Source organism: Gavialis gangeticus, unplaced genomic scaffold (genome assembly GCF_001723915.1).
Source record: "Gavialis gangeticus isolate Ggan-Ray unplaced genomic scaffold, GavGan_comp1, whole genome shotgun sequence".
NCBI classification, from domain to species: domain Eukaryota; kingdom Metazoa; phylum Chordata; order Crocodylia; family Gavialidae; genus Gavialis; species Gavialis gangeticus.
Genome location: NW_017728996.1, coordinates 35156194 through 35173309, shown reverse-complemented (window position 1 = coordinate 35173309; position 17116 = coordinate 35156194). Strand labels below are relative to the sequence as shown.

Sequence of the window (17116 nt, the reverse complement as noted above, 5' to 3'; positions counted from 1 at the left end):
GCGGTTGCCCACCGCCGCCCCCCCCAAGGGGGGGGGGGGGGGGTGAGGCCAGCTCTGAGGGCAAGACTTTGCCCCCCCGCCCCATTCCGTCCACTCCATTGCCGTCACCTCCAGGGAGCAGTGCGAGGGGGCAAGGCCAGTTGCACTGACCTTGCCCCCCAGCTCCGTCCCCTGTGTCCCTGCCATCATGGCAGTGCGTTGCTGCCTGTCCAAATGCTTCTTTGCACTCTGAGTGGCTGTTTGTCAGCCAATGACAGCGCAAATAAAGTGTTACGGACAGAAAGATTAAGAGTTTTATAATATTAGAATGAACACATTCTGAGTTTCAGTATACTATATTTCTTTTTAAATCAGTACTGTTTAAAAGAAATGATAAAATGATCAAATCTGACTCTTACAAATGGCTATACACTTACACTAGTGGTTCTCAATCTGTTTGGAATCAAGGCTCCCCTCCCACATTAGACTCAAGGTATCCTTTGTCAGACCCAAGGCATCCCTTATAGACCAGGGAAATAAATTACACATAAATTGGAATAAGTGATCAGAAACTGTTCAAATCTGTAACACAACAGAAGTTCAGTGCATATAAACTGCTTTCAAAATGGCTGAAACCAGTTTAAGTTAAACCTGGAAGGTTATAGTATCAGACTTAACTGGTTTAGATTAAATCCATTTATTGAACCTCTGTCCCATATCTCCTCCAGGTTCAAGTTAACTCACAGTCCCCCAGCATCCCAGGATGCTTTGTTCTTTGCCCGCAAACCCCCCTCACCGTCCCTCCCCCACAGAATAGCAGGCTAGCCTTGGCCCAAGCTGTCTGCTCCAATAGAGCAGAGAGGTGTGCTCCAGCATCCCCCGGCTTCTGATCTGGACCACTGCAGGTATGTGGCTGCATTTCTGGAACCAAAAGTGAATGCCTGTTCACTTAATTATTGGTTCAATCTACACAGCTTAGAATAAACTGCAAAGATTGAATTTATTCAGCCTTGGGCTTTTTGACTGTCTGTCCTTAAACATAGAGTACGAGCTCTTAGCTTTCATTCATTTTTTACTGAAAAAGGTCAGAATGATTTTGACACCATGGATTCCTATTTGAAATCTCTGGGTTTATCTTGTGGGTCATATGTTTCCACAGCTAACAGTGCTAATATTGAGAAATGTCTCATGACACCCTTAAAAGGATTCCACAGCCCCCTGGGGTTCCACAGCATCCTGCGTGAGAATCACTTGACCAGACCAAGTACTTTACACAGCAGGATGGTACCTTTCAGTACAAAATATGGTTTATTTAAGACTAAATCCAGCACACAGGAGCGGCAAATGGGGCAAGCAGCTTTCAGGCAGTTTGCTGGGAGCAAAACGGGGAAGAGGAAGGGGAAGGGGAAAGGGAAGAGAAGCCAGGCACCAAGCACCAGATCCTGCCCAGGGAAAGTAAATGATCTGGAGCTGCCTGTGCCTTTGGCGTGCCGAGTGTTGTTTGGTGGGCTGTGTATGTATTTAGAGTATGTGCTCTGAGAAGCTGGGAGTGTTGCTAGCTGAGTGATTGCTGATTGTCAAGTGATTGCTGCCTGTGACTGACAGAAACCCTAACAAGGGGGTGGAGCCAGTCTGGCCCAGGAGGGTATAAAAGGAGACTCCCCAAGCAACCAGAGAGGCAGCGAACAGGGCAAGCAGTTTGCAGGCAGTTCACTAGTCAGCTTGCTGCCCCACCCCATGCCTTTCAGGGGACAGCCTTTCAGGTTGGTGTGAGAAAGCAAGAAAAAGGAACCCTTTGGAGTAGGGCTGTCAAGCAATTAAAAAAAATCACAATTAATCTCAAGATTTAAAAAATTGTTGTGATTAATCACAATTGTAATCATGCACATAAACAATAATAGAATCTCAATTTATTATAAATATTTTTGGATGTACACAAACCCTAGACTGTTCCTAAGACCTGACCCTCCAACCCCTGCCCATCCCTCCCCATACACTTACCTGCATCCAACTACTGAGTCTGCTCCCGGGGTGTGTGTGTGTGTGTGTGTGTGTGTGTGTGTATGTATCAGCAGCAGCAAAAGGAGAGGGGCCACTTTTCCCCTAGCACACAGGAAGGCATGCACCAGCAAGGGGAGAGGGGCTCCTTTTCTCCCAGCACTAGCAGCGATTAATGCGCATTAAAAAAATTAACACAAAAACAAATAAATGCATTAATTGCACATATTAACAGCAATTAATTGACAGCCCTACTTTGGAGCCAAGGAACAGGAAACAGGCCATCTTCCAGGTGAGTTCACTAGAGGAGGTGTGCTTGGAAGAAGGGCAGTAAGAGAGAAGAGGCAGATTAAGAGACTCAGTAAAATGGCTGGAAGACGTTGCAATGCCAGAGTCACTGCCACTGCCTCTGCTTGCACCTATGAGGTTTCTGTCCAGGCAGGACCACTCACCACCAAGTTTTCCACCTGGGTCCGGGCTTGGTACTGTGGGGACTGTGGCTTGTAGGTTCCTTCAGCTAATGGCCAAGTGGGGGAGTGCCTGCAATGTGAGCGTTGACTTCTGGAGCTGTTGCTCAGGGAAAAGGCAGGAGAGCTACAGGAGGTGTTGGTGAGGCTCCAAAGTATCCTCCACCATGAGGAGTTCATCGATTCAATGCTGGAGGAGACCTCCGGGACTGTGGAGGAAGAATTACTAGAGGCAGCGCTAGAGAAGGGAGAGAACATGGACTCTGGAAGCTTGTAACCTCTGGCAGCAAACAGAAATTTTAATTTCCACCTGCAGCTGTTCATCTGGAGAATAGATATGGGACAATAGCGGGGGAGGATCATATTCCATTGGTGAAGGAGGACAGGCCAGAACTCCTCAAGGTGGGAAGGATCAAAATCACCACCACCAAGAAGAAACAATGGGTAGTGGTCATTGGATATGCCCTTCTGCAGGGGACAGAGGGATCCATCTGCCAACCTGACCTGTTGTCTCAGGAAGTCTGCCACTTGCCCAGAGTCCAGATCCAAGATGTCACAGAGGGATTACCAAGATTTATCCATTCCTCTGACTACTACCCCATGCTGCTCATCCATGTATGCACTAATGATACTGCCAAGGGAGACCCTGAGCAGATAAAAAGTGACTACAGGGTTCTGGGTGCAAGGGTGAAGGGGATGGGGGCTCAGGTGATGTTCTCTTCAATTCTTCTGGTTAAGGGAAAGGTCTGGGCAGTAGGGGATGCATCCTACCTGGCTATGCAGGTGGTGTCGCCAGCAAGGCTTTGGCTTCTTTGACCATGGGATGGTGTTCCAAGAAGAAGGATTTCTGGAAAGAGATGGGATCCACCCAATGAACAGAGGGAAGAGCATCTTCGCAGACAGACTCGCTAACCTAGTGAGGAGGGCTTAAACTAGGTTTGTCAGAGGATGGAGACCAAAGGTAAGACATGAGATAAGTGGGGAAGTTGTGACCTGGAGGAAGAGAAAGCAGGAGGGGGCAACAGGGGAGGTATTCTCATTCTTCCTGAGAAATGAGGACAATCAACTAGTTACACCTTAGGTGCCTGTACACAAATGCACGGAGCCTGGGAAACAAGCAGGAAGAATTGGAAGTCCTCGCACAGTCACAGAACTATGATGTGATTGGAATAACAGAGACTTGGTGGGAGCTCACATGACTGCAGCACAGTCATGGATTGGTACAAACTGCTCAGGAAGGACAGCAGGGGAGAGGAGAAGGAGTTGCACTTTATGTAAAAGAGCTATATGATTGCTCAGAGCTCCAGTATGAAACTGGAGATAGGCCTGTGGAAAGTCTCTGGGTTAAGGTCAGAGGGGAGAGCAACAAGGCTAATGTTGTGGTGGGGGTCTGCTATAGACCACCAGACGAGGAGGAAGTGGTGGATGAGGCTTTCTTCAAACAGGTGATGGAAGTTTCCTAACCACAGGCCTTCGTTCTCATGGGGAACTTCAATCACACTAACATATGCTGGGAAGGCAATACAGCTGTGTGCAGCAATGCAGGAAGTTTTTGGAGAGTCTTGGGGACAATTTCCTGGTACAAGTGCTAGGACAGCCAATTAAGGGCTGTGCTCTAGGGTTGTGCAAAGCTTCAGTCCGTGATTCAATTCAACGGGGATTCGGCCCGATTTGGTAGCCGAATCTCTGAATCCAAATTGAATCAGAGGACCCTCTAATCTCTCCAAATTGAATCAGAACCCTCCAATTGGATTCAGAAAGATTTGGTGATTCAGACAGACACAGCTTTAAATGGTTTTTCTACATACCTCTAGGTAGCATGGAGCTCGTGAATGCTGCAATGCTGTGGCAGATAGAGCATCCCACACAAGCACGGGGTGGGGGGGGCATCCCCAGCACACTCAGCATACCCAGAAGTGGACCAGAAGCACTTCTGGTCCACTTCCAGGTCCACCGGAGAGCACACTGTGTGGCCCGCCCCCTTCGGCTCAGCAACTGGTGCCTCCTGGGTCTGGGGGGGCACCCGGGGTCCCCCCACGGCTGATCACTGAGCCACAAGGTCTGGAAGGGCCCCCGTGCGCTCCCTGGTGGACCCAGAAGTGGACTGGAAGTACTTCTGGTCCACTTTCAGGCTCACTGACGAGCACGTGGGTGGCCCCCCCACCCCTCATTCCTTTGAGATGCTCCATCCGCCCCAGTATCACAGCATTCATGAGCCACACTGGTACCTCAAGGTATGTGGGAAAAAAATTTTAAGCTGTGTCTGAGTCTGAATCACTGATTCTTCAAATCAACGCTGAATCTTCAAAGACAGATTCAGCTGAATCGAACCAGGGACAGTGATCCAAGTCAACAAATTGAACCACTGTCCCCGATTCGGGCCGAATCCAAATCTGAATTGAATAGGGCCTGCTTCACACACCCCTACTATGCTCTTCTTGACCTGTTGCTCACAAACAGGGAATAATTGTTGTTTAATGTACTAGCAGATGGCAACTTGGGCAGCAGCAACCATGAAATGACTGAGTTCAGGATTCTGAGGAAAGGAAGGAGGGAGAGCATCAGAGTAAGGCCCTTGGACTTCAGAAAAGCAGACTTGGACTCGCTCAGGGGACACATGGGGAGGATCCCCTGGGAAGGCAGTCTGAGGGGGAGAAGAGTCCAGGAAAGCTGGCTGTACCTTAAAGAAGCCTTACTGAGAGTGTAAGAACAAACCATCCTGATCTGCAAGAAGACTAGCAAGTATAACAGAAAATCAGCTTGGCTTAACAGGGAATTCTTCAGTAAACTAAATCACAAAAAGGAAGCTTGTAAGAAATGGAAACTTGGACAAACAACTACAGAGGAGTATAAGAGTACTGCTTGGGTATGCAGGGATGAAGTGATTATTCCCCTCTATTGAGCACTGGGGAGGCCACATCTGGAGTACTGTGTTCAGTTTCGGGCCCCCCACTACAGAAAGGATGTGGACAAATTGGAGAAACTCCAGTGGAGGGAAACAAAAATGGTTCTGGGGCTGGGGCACATGACTTCTGAGGAGAGGCTGAGGGAAATGGGCGTATTTAGTCTAGAGACGAGAAGACGGAGAGGATTTAATCACAGCCTTTGACTACCTGAAGTGGGGTTCAAAAGAGGGTGGAGCTAGACTGTTCTCAGTGGTGACAGATGACAGAACAAGGAGCAATGGTCACAAGTTGCAGGAAGGGAAGTTTATGTTAGATATTAGGAAGCATTTTCTCACTAGAACGATAGTAAAACACTGGAACAGGTTACCCAGGGAGGTTGTGGTTTGGAGGTTTTTAAGACCTGGATAGACAAAGCCTTGGCTAGGATGATCTAGTTGAGGGTGGTCCTGCTTTGAGCAGGGGGGTGGACTAAATAACCTCCTCAGGGCCCTTCCAACCCTCATTTTCTATGATTCTATGATTCTAAATCCTGTGCAGTATACCCAAGACTTGTAGTGGCATGCTGGAAATGTATAGAATCAGTAATTTCATAGACAAGATGCTGTACTAGATGGCTTCATTTTTAAATGAAACTGTAACTATTCTAATGTTCTTACATATTTCAAAAAAGTTTCACTAAGCCTAAAAGTTATGATTATTTAGTAATGTTGACAGTTTGTGATACATTTGTATAGCATTCCACATGCTGAATAATCTCACAATTTCATACAAAGTATAGATGGACCTGAAGCAACAGTAGTAATCTGGAATCAAGTCTCCATTGCGGGTTATTCAGCTCTGACAGTTTAGTTTATCCCATCATAAAGATAAGACTAGATATGTTATTCACATCTAGGGTATCAACCTAAACCTAAACCGGGGGGGAGCAGGATTTAGATAGGCAGTAAATAGCTGGGATTAACGTGCAATTTTACAGAATCTAACTATAAAATATCATTAGAAAGCCAGCAAGGTAGTCTCACTCCTTGATTTTTTTAGTGGAACTGTCAGAATGAAATTATATGCTTCAGCATTTCATAACTGCAGAACATAGCATTCAGTAATTGTTTCTCAGTATGCATTGATACAACCCCTGGGACAACCTTAATTGAGGCTTCTAGAAACTAAATAATAATGATGGATTTATAATAGGAACATAGAACTGGACAGGACCTCCCAGGCCATTATTTCTAGTTCCCTGCAATTACAGGCAACAACATAATAAACAGGTATCCAAAGCAGCCCACAACAACATCCAGTCTGGTCCTTCCTGCACATCACAACCATAAAACAGCCCCAAAACACCTATGATACCATGGGGGGAAAAAGCAGAGAAAGATAGAAGCGCCACCTATTACAATAATTTTTAAGCTAAATATGCTTGTAGCTGAAGGCAGCTAAATCCCTCTCTCAGAACAATGTTCTAACTGAATTCAGCACATTACAAATAAAGCAATTTTACCTCCCCTCACAGGGGAAGATTTTATTATACAAAATGCATGGTAGATAAGTATCCGATTAAAAAATAACAATTAAGCAAAAATAAACTGATTTTCTGTGAGTAACAAATACGGATTTCTAGTCTTCAAGACATACTGACAACCAACCTGAAACATTTTATTATGTATAATCACTGTCATATTGTTATGATCATCAAGGAAACAGGACCTGAAGCAGTACAACTTAGGTTCTCTTAGTAGACATGTAAAAAAGAAATAGAGATGTAAATATTGATAGATTACCATTGTCCCCCACCGTGACTGTAGACCATATGTTGGCCAATGTTCGTTTACATGAATTATCCAATTAAAATCAACGGCATGAAAAGGCCTTCACCAACATAAATGAGTGTTCCACAAACTAACGCTAATTGAACTTCAAACATAGAACCTGTCTGAAGGTTTTGTAGAATCTCATTGTGAACACTTTATATGAAAAGAAAGCTATACAGGAAAACTCATACCAATGAATTTTAAGGGGATTCTTCAGTGATCACTGATTATTGACCTATATAACTGTAAACATATTTTCAACAGATTATCTGACTTGAAAAAACAAATTAAGTATACATTTGATTCATTCCTGTTATACTTAAGGGTACTCACTGTAAAAAATGAAAAAAATCAATCCTCTAATCCCTGGAAACTGCTCTAACAACTCTTCATGGAAACTTTGAACTGTTCGAGAGAGACAATTAGGAAATCTTACAAAAGCTTTTAACCTTCCACCGTATCAGCTAGATTTTTCCAGGCAATTGAAGGTATCAATAAATCAAAAGAGATTTATGATAATCATGTAGCAAAACTGATCCAGCAAAGAATAGTGATGCTAATAAAAAGTCCACAAAAAATCCAGATGATGGAACAAATTCATCCATGGTGCATTTACACTGAAGCTGTTAGTCAAAGAACCTGCAGTGAAGTTAAGGACACATTTGTCATCCCAGAAATTTCAGAGTATGTTGTCACCAATACTTGTACAATCACATTACCTGGATGCAGGTGTTATTGAGTACATAATCTAAAGGCTATGAAACTGCACAAGTATAATTCATGGTATTATGAATTTGCAGAACCTTTGTGACTCTGTGCTGCCACTCATTTTTAAACCCCAGGAATAACAAGCAACTGTTATTTTTTAATAATTTCTTATTTTTTAATAATTTATGTGATTTATTTTTCCTCCTTAAAATGCATACAAAATTAAAACAATATTTAATGTGCTCTCTGGAGACTGAAGTGTTCCAGGGCATTTTAAGAAGGTGTGCTAATGAGATGGTTCCAAAAAGAAAGCCTTTTCAACCTGAACAAAACTCAAACATTTTTCAAATTTAAGTTCATTTGTTCAGACTTAATTACCAGAATTAAGAGAGATGTAATTATCTCTAATATTTGATACTTGAACGCAAGTGCATTTTCTTGAAACTACAGGACCAAATTCATTCTGGGAATAAGGCCAAAGCTGAATTTGGCCCATTGCCACTGAAAATGAAGTGCATGCTGTAAGATTAATAGAAAATCAGCATCAAAATATCCCCAAAATTGGCACTTACCTTGCAACCCTCCCCCGAAGGTCTCCCAAACCAGAGAGTTGCCGCATTTCCAAACTCTTCAGGGTAGAATTGGTTCCATAGCTGAGGTTATCTCTGACACGTATTTGTTCCTGAAGTGTCTATAAAACATTAATGTACAAAAAGAATTCAACAGGCCACTAACTATATGTTGAGTTAGTCATTCATCATATTTTAAATACAATTCAAGCATAACCACACTTTTAATAACAACTGTGTTTAGGAATATGCTAAAACAGGAACACAATATTCATTTATGGCTTCTTATTTTTAGGGGCCAATTAACATATAAAACTCTCAAATTCAGTTAAAATGCAAGGTATAGATGAGCAGCAGAATTGGACCCTCAAATATTAACTACACTTCCTTATTTTCCACCAAATCCCTTATTCTGTTAATTTCTAAGATACCAGACTTGAAGCTGTTTGTTTAAGCAACTTCTGGAAGGGGGTGTTATGTTGGAAGCAAAAGGGAGTGAGGGGCAGAGGTAACAGACATAACACTTGAACCGTTTCGAGAATGGCACTGGACAGAACAACTTACATGGCTAAATGTTCTGAGCAGAGCCCTCATCATTTAGGGACTGTATTGCTACCAAAATGCCACCAGAGAGCAATAGAGTACCCAGACCATCATGCCTTCCAGAGGTCACTGCCCAGAGTTTGTCCAAGATTTCTTTAGAGCAAGGGTGGGCAAAATATGCCCCCTGCACCGGATCTGGCCTGCCAGGGGATTTTGTCTGGCCCACGGTGGATCCTTTGGCCCTGCCCAGCCCAGGCATGGGGGGCAGCCTGGGGTGTGGCATGTGCAGCTGGTCCTATCACCCCCTGGTACACAGCGGGGCTAGGGTGGCATGGGAGCCAGACTCACTTTGCAGCAGCCCCTACAGTGGCAACTTCTTCCAGCTGCTGCTGCCAATTTCCACTGATGCCGCTGGACCTGGCCCCATTGCCTGGACACTCCACCTGACCATTGGGGGCAGCAGACAAAGCGGGCAGGCAGAGTCTCCATGGAGACTGGCCCAGGACTTGCACAGGCAGCCGGACAGATGGGATGGGGATGCAGGTAGGCAGGGAGCAGCATCCCGGATTGGGATGGGTGGGCAGAGATTGTGCCAGGGCTGGGATTGGGATTGGGATTGAGATCACGGGGTGGTGACAATGCAGGGCTGAGGCCCAGGGCATAGCCATGAAGCCACACGTCCCTGCAACAGGCACCAATTCTGCAAGCAGGGGCATGCAGGGTGCAGATCGTGGCTCTGTCCCAGGCCCCAGCCCTGCACTGTCAGCACCCCACAATCCCAATTCCATCCCTGGTCCCTCCTCCCATCCCACTCCTGGATGCTGCCCCCTGCCCATGCAGGTCCCAGGCCAGTCTTCATAAAGCCCCTGGGATTGCTGGGCAGTGATAAGCATAGGCCTAGGGCCCAGGGCAGAGCCACAATCCACTCCCCACATACCCCTGCCCACAGAACTGGCACTGTTTGCAGGGGTGTGCCGAGAGCAGGTCATGTCTCTGCCTCAGACACTGTCCCTGCACTGTCACTGCCCAGAGATCCTAATCCCAGCCCCACCCATCTGTCCGGCTCCCAGATGTCACTCCTCGTCATCCTGTGGCTCCATCCCATCCACCCAGATATGTGCAGGGCAGAGCCATTTAGGGAGTTTTGGAGAGGAGGTGGGGGTGCTGACCTGGCCCACAATAGCTCATCAAAACTCCCTAAGTGGCCCTCTGCCCATCCCTGCTCTAGAGGGAAGATCTTGACTGGGGCAGGGGACTAGAGTGGAGGGGTTGCCAAGTGCTGAGGGGCTTTGTGGCCCCCTGCTTGTGGTTCCCAGGGTGCTGGTGTGCTCCGCCCCTTCCTCAAACCTGCTAGCTTTTTTAACCACTCAACTACCCTGCATTGCCAGCAATTGCTCAGAGATATGTATACAGAGTGGAACCTGCACCTGCCTGGCAGGGCTGCTGCAAGAGTGCAGCACAGAGGGTAGGAGCAATTAACAGTTAATGGGCTAATTCGCTTCACATGCATGGAATTGATAGCCATTCTATTCTGCTAAGTGCCCATTGTGCAATAGCTCTTTCCTCCCACCCCACCCAGCAATTGCTGGTGGTTACTGATACAGGCACAACCACCCATTCACCTAGGCAAAGGGCTACAACTCCTTCCCACCACACATACACCTAGTTAATCCACCCCTCTAAATAAACCTAGGATCCCCACCCAAGGTCCCTAGTAGGGAAGTCAAACTGACACAGAAGCTTTCTGCTTCCCCACCCCTGCAGACTGGTTTCTGTTAGCAATAGAGCTAAAGGGCAGTAGAGAAGCCCCTCTGCCCTGCATGGTTTTTTGGGGGTGAGGAGCAGTGATGCATGGGATGCCTGGAGGACCGACACTAGCATGGAATGCTCTGTCTGCACACAACATTGAACTAGTTCAAGAAGGACCAGCTCCAAATAGTATTTGATTTTTCTAATGTGCTTTTGAATCATTCCAGGAAGTTTAAACTGGTCTAAAGTGGCTTGTACACCTAAACTCTTGGAATTTAAAGTGTATTTAGGAGGTGTATTTACACACTAACTTTTGGAGCCTTTTCAAAAGGGGAATGTTTCAACAGGGCAGCAGCTGGTACGTTATAACTGGTATGTGCGAATGAGCTGAGAATGATTCAACTGCAGCAAAACTTTAAACCTGGATGAAGGAGTGTTAAAGTTGGAGTGGTTTTGCTCCCTTTGAATTATTCTGAGCTTGTTCACACGTAACTAGAATGTACAGCTGACCCCTTTGTGAAAAGTTCCCTCTTTGAAAGGGTTCCAGGCATCCTGTGCCCACATGCTAAGTGTGCATATGCAGAAGAATCACTGACCTAGATATGAGTGTTCAGTGCAGCCAGGCAACGTCTGTGGCAACTTCTGGTTGCCGCTGCTGCCACTAGCACAATTCTGTCCTCTGCCCCCTCCCCAAGTCAGCACCCAGGGCAGCTGCCCCAGTCACCCCACCCTACTTATGCCACTGTGAGCATTGCACTGACTAACGATATTTGTAGCTTCTTTCTGATAGTCCCATGGTACTCAAGCTTTACCCCATGGGCCAAACGGATGGTGCCAGTCTGTCTGTGGGCTGGATCAGGCTGGTGGGCCCATTCCAGTCATGGGGGGCAGAGACAGCTCAGCCTCAATTCTACCACATGGGAGGGCGAAGGGGGACAGGCCTGATCCAGCTGCACAGGGGCAGCCCAGGCACAATCCATCCACATGGGGGTTGGTAATTTGGCAGCAGGGGAGGGATAGCAGAATTAATTTCCATAGCTATCCCACTGCCAAATTTTCCAACCCATGGGGACCCCATAGGCTGGATGCCATGGCTCTGCAGGCTGAATTTGGCCCACAGACTGGGATTTGAGCACCCCTGTGCTAGTCCATTCCTAACACAGATGACTGGTAGGGAGGGCACAGGGGGCATGTACCCCCCCCTAAAATCGGCCCTTGACTCAGCACCGCTCGGGACAGGGCAATATTATTTGCCATATGGGCTGGCAGCATGGGGGGGTGGGGCACTAAGCCACGGCACAGAAGTATAGGAGTGGATATGGGGCTTTTGGCCCACCCCCGGGCCTGCCCACAAATTGTGCCCACCCCCCCAGACTCAGGAGGCACAAGTGCCCCCTGATTCCTAGCATCTGCTAAAATACGTTGTTGCCTAAAAAACCTTGTACTTCTCTGAACAAGACAGTCTTTAAGGTGCCACCCCACCCTACCTATTGCCTAGGTTTTCTAGCTTTGCATTGAAAGAAAATACATTAATACCACAAAGAATTGTGTGGGATTTATATTTAAACTCCTGCTGGCATCCTGTGCTATTTTTAAAGCCACCAAAAGAATTATGCAATTTGCATACCCTTTGTTAGAAGGTATAAAGAGCTCAGAAGCTCTTCAGCTCTCACAATAACTTTGCTTACTAAATCTTGCTAATTTTTTTATTACTTTAGAAAAAATCAGTAGTTTAGACAGTGTTAACCCTATGAAAGACCATAGCATACCTCAATGTCCCGATTAAGCTGCCTCACTATTGCAGTTATGTTTCGGATGTGTTCTTCTAAGAGTTGCCTAGCCAACCGATCTCCTCCCCCTTTGTTCTGCATTCTATGCAGAGTGGAAACAATGTCCTCCTTAATGCGAAACGCGTGTTCCACAAGGGCCGCGGTTGTTTTCTCATGGCTTAGAATTCGGTCTTCTAGCTGATCCACTAGACTCGCAGATGCTAATGGAACTGCTGTCAAAGCCTGGCTATGGAGTGGTATATTTCGAATCCGTCTAAGAAAAGGAAAAAAATATTCAAACACGTGTATTATTATTATAAAATATGTACTCAAACCTCTATTGTGGCTTTTAGTCACAGTCATGGTTATGGGGTTGCTACCCTAGCAGAAAGCACTGGGAAATACTGTCCCCTCAGAAAGAAAACTAACTCTCAGAATACTTGATTGATCTACAAATTAAAAGGAGCAGGATACGTGGTATTTGAAAAAAGAAATGAGGACTTTCTTCCCACTCCCTCTAAAGCATTGGTTCCCAACCTTGGGGTACAATGCAAATCAGGGTCCTCAGTAGGGTTGTGAAGGGTCTGCACACACACGCACATGCACACTCACATGTGCAGCCCAGGAGCGGCGGGAGGGTGGGCAGGGCAGGGCAGGGGTGCCGTGCACAAAGCAAGCAATGGCGGCTCCCCCCCAGCCCCCGGCCACTGCCACACTCCACTCCCAGCAGCCCCCACAGCACCAAGTTAAGAGGTTCTGTTGGTGGCCAATCTAGGGTCACATCAAAAAAAGGTTGGGAGACACTGCTCTAAAGTATCTTCTTGAGGCATGTGCTCCTATTAATAGGACTTTGACATGTTTGGGGAGAAACTAGGACACAGACACAGCACTTTGACTGGGAACAGGAACTCAGAATACTTTTATTCAGTTTCTATTCCATTTGGCTAGCATGTGTGCAAACTATGTTACATGTGTGCGTCCTTATGTCTATCCTTGTTCAACATAATAACTGTAAGAAGTGTCTATTGTACATTAAATAGAAACAGACTAAGAAGGAGTATCTTAAATTGCTGTCTATTCTTTTCTTTGCCAAACAGACTACTCCTGGAGCACCAATACAAAAAGATTGTTCTCTGGGAACTGGACAAGTATGTCTAAAGCTTTAAAATCCAGGAGAGACTAAATACAAGCTTTGCACAGTGTAGAAGCCAAAATTTCAAAAGAATTCTGTTTCCATTTATGTACCTGACCTAGTTTTTGGCCATTTTTTTCACAGGAGCTCCACACCCCACAGTTTTCATGTAAAGCAATGGGGGCTCCTGGCTGCTGTGACGTCCAGCCACTGAAACATAAAATCTTTTAGAGATGTGCTATAATCATTAGGGGAAGATTTTCAAAGGCATAAAGCTAATATAGATGCCCAACTCCTTTCATACCTTTGAAAATCAACTCCTTATATCTTCCTTTCATTTTTTTTCTGTAAATGTTATTTGATATTCCCAGGAACCAAATCCTTTCAAAACCTGCTCTCACTTACATCTTGTTGTAAATCCACTGAAGTCAACAGAGCTGAAGAAGGATGTAAATGAAGGCCAGTTTGGCTGGGCCTGAGTTTTTACACATATTCCTTACTCCTGGAAGGTTTTCATTTGTACAAGTCCTGAGGTCTGTTGTTTTTCCTCAGTCCCAGTTGAAGGCTTGAGAAAGGACTGAAAAAAAAACTCAGCAAGGACTTCATGATTTGGCTCATGCATTAGATTATGAAATCTCTATGTCTTCAGTATTTATTTCAATTGATTTTTGCACTGAGAACAAAATGTTCCATGTTAAAGCATTATAATAAAATAGAGAATTAAGAGAGCTCTATTCCACAAAAGCACCCCTTCTGGGTTTGCCCCTGCAAACCTCTATTTGGATTCTTAATTTTGTAACCATACCTTTCAGTAGGACCAAGTGTTGGAAAGATGGGGCTTCGCTGTGCCATTTCCTATTCAATAATTTATGTCTGTTAAAAAAAACAACAACTTCATATTAGTTAACAGTTTATATCTGGCACTGAAATGATTTAATGCATTTGCTATATCTTAAAATTATGCTGAGAGTTTCAACGTTGGCTATTTTATACAATATCACACTTTCAAAATACCTGTGTCCAAAATCTGATATCAAACAGCAAAAAGGGAAAGAAAATTTGTTGACTGAAAACAGCTAAAGAGCTTTTGAAGATGGATTCAGCATTCATGAAAAGAGTTAGACCAGTGATTCGCAAACAGGATGCTGTGGGTGCTGTGCTGCCTGGCTCGTGTGCAACAGTATAAGTGTTCCCCCTCCTCCCACAACAGTATCTCATGGAGAAAGGGTGCCAATGGCTGCTTCTCTGAAACTGTTCCCCACACAAGCCCTCAACAGTCTCCAAGCTCTGAGTAATACACTCTGCCACAGGCAGGCAGTCAGCTGTGACACATGGAGCCATGGTTTTCAGCTCAGCTCATTCTTTCCTGCACTTCCAGGGCCAGCAGGAGGAGCCTTAAGGTCAGGTGGCTCCAGGCACTGGCAAGTGAGAGCCCAAAGGAGCAGCCTTGGTGTTGGAGACTTTGCTTGCCTCTTCATGGATAGACTAGGTATGGGGAGGCAAAAAGTGCAGGACACAGTGGGGTGAGGTCCTGCCCCTGCAGCCATCTCCTGGAAACAGCTAGATGCTAACTCAGAGATTCTCAACCAGGGTACCACTAAATTCAGAAGAGTTATGGAGAGGTGCCTTGACTCTAAAAAGGCTGAGAACCACTGGGTTAAACCAACAACCCTGGAGGCTGAAAACCTAGTTTTACTCACAGAACAGGTTTGGTAGGGCAGAGAAAAAACAAACCCCTGACACCAATCTGCCTATCTGCCTCAGACCTGATCAAAAGAAGTGATTTTAGGAATGAGAAGATATCATTGTTCTTGTGCTCATGCAACGTAAAGTTTGCTTTTGTGAAAGGCTCTTATGGAACTAAGCAAGGGATAGGTTTTCTGCCAGAGGTTAATTTTACTTGCTTTCCTTGGCCTTTTTCATCAGATTAATGCTAGTGAGTGCCATTTCTGCTTTTTTGATGTTGATACACTCCTCCTAAAACTTTGCTGAATCTCCACCAAGTTATTTCACGCACTCAACAGGAAGCCCTCACATTATAAGCTCCAGCCATTATTGACCTAGGTAAAATGCTTTACAACTCATTTATAATATGACCCACCTCACCAACCTCAAAGCTGACTATACCCAGTGCAGAACTCAAAAAATATTAAACTTCAAGAAGAATATTCCCAATTTCCCTAACTTCCTGCTCCGGGCTTTCAAATAACCCTGTGACATCCAACTTATCTTCAGAAGCAACTGTCCTCTGATCAATGGCAGCAGTGTGAGCCCCACTCAGGCAGTGGCAGGCCCATGGCCCTAGTGTCCTTTTCACTTCCTCTCCTGCCCGTACATATATATTGGGCACAGGGCTATACCTACTCTGGCAAAGGTTCAAGGGTGGAGGGGAGGGGACAGGAGAGGAGGGGGTAGGAAGCAAAGGGAGCTCCATACTGCTCACTTCACTTACCTCTGGTGTAGTGCTACACTGTCTGGCCCCTATGGACAAGCAGTAGTAAGTCTGAGGGACATCATTCTGGTACCCCCTCCTAGCTGGCACCCAGTACTGGTAGCCTGCTTGCCCTGCCCTAGCTATGCTGCTGCTAAAACCTCTCCCAACCATGCAGTTGTTCCAGTAAAAGATATCACCGCTGCAAAAATCCTTGCCTCTCATAACTCATTAACCACCCCCTGGGTATCAAGGCTACATTCTTTTACAAGCAGAAGTGAGAGAATTAACAAAACTGGAATTGTTAGTGGTTTGCTACAGAAATGGTTAGATTAAATTAATATTGATTATTCTAGCTTCAAATTGTTTTGCTGATAGATATTCAAGAATACATTTTTCGTCTTTCAGATGTTTTTTATTTATACCGAAATCTACTGCTCACACTAGAATCCATGCAAGCGCTTCAATTTGGTAGTAAACTATACTCCAATGATCCTCATACTTTTCCTGTTGGATGGATGGATGAACTGTTTGAGGTGTTTTAAAAACATATTATTATTATCAAATCTAGAGATTTTTAAAAGCACCGGCAGTGGCAAGGCACCCAAAGTGCAGTGAAAAATTAATGGAATGTAGGCATCTAATTCCTATTTACTAATAGGGTTACCATATGTCTGTGTTTTCCCAGACACGTCGTCTTTTTTGACCCCCTATGTAGTGTCTGGGAGGATTTTTAAAATCAGAGGAAATGTCCGGGTTCTTTGCTCTTCCTCTGCTCTCCCAGGCTGGCTGCTTGGGACTGCTTGGGGCTGGGAGCAGCGGGCAAGGTGACTAGCTGTTGGGGGTCACATGCTCCCCGCACATGCCCCAGCAAGCCACGTAAAGATACACAGTGTGTGTGTGTGTGTGTGTGTGTGTGTGTGTGTGTGTATGTGTGTGTGTGAGAGAGGGCACACATGCAATGTGGGAATTGCTTGGGCAGCAGGGTTGGGGGGCAGGGTCTGTGGGTTGGGAGTAAGGGGCACCAGCAGGGCTGGGGGGCAGGGGCTGTGGG

General features: G+C 45.6%; 1 protein-coding gene across 1 annotated transcript in view; it reads right to left on the bottom strand.

The window, feature by feature from the left end:
- The window catches only part of FAM81A (family with sequence similarity 81 member A), a 54424-nt gene that overhangs the window by 18708 nt on the left and 18600 nt on the right, over positions 1 to 17116 (bottom strand). Inside the window, exons 2-4 of the mRNA XM_019504319.1 lie at positions 14437 to 14504; positions 12500 to 12773; positions 8442 to 8560 (exon numbers count right to left, since the gene is read on the bottom strand). Of these exons, the coding sequence (XP_019359864.1) occupies positions 8442 to 8560; positions 12500 to 12773; positions 14437 to 14483 (440 nt within the window). The 5' untranslated portion in view covers positions 14484 to 14504. The remainder of the gene's footprint in view (positions 1 to 8441; positions 8561 to 12499; positions 12774 to 14436; positions 14505 to 17116) is intronic.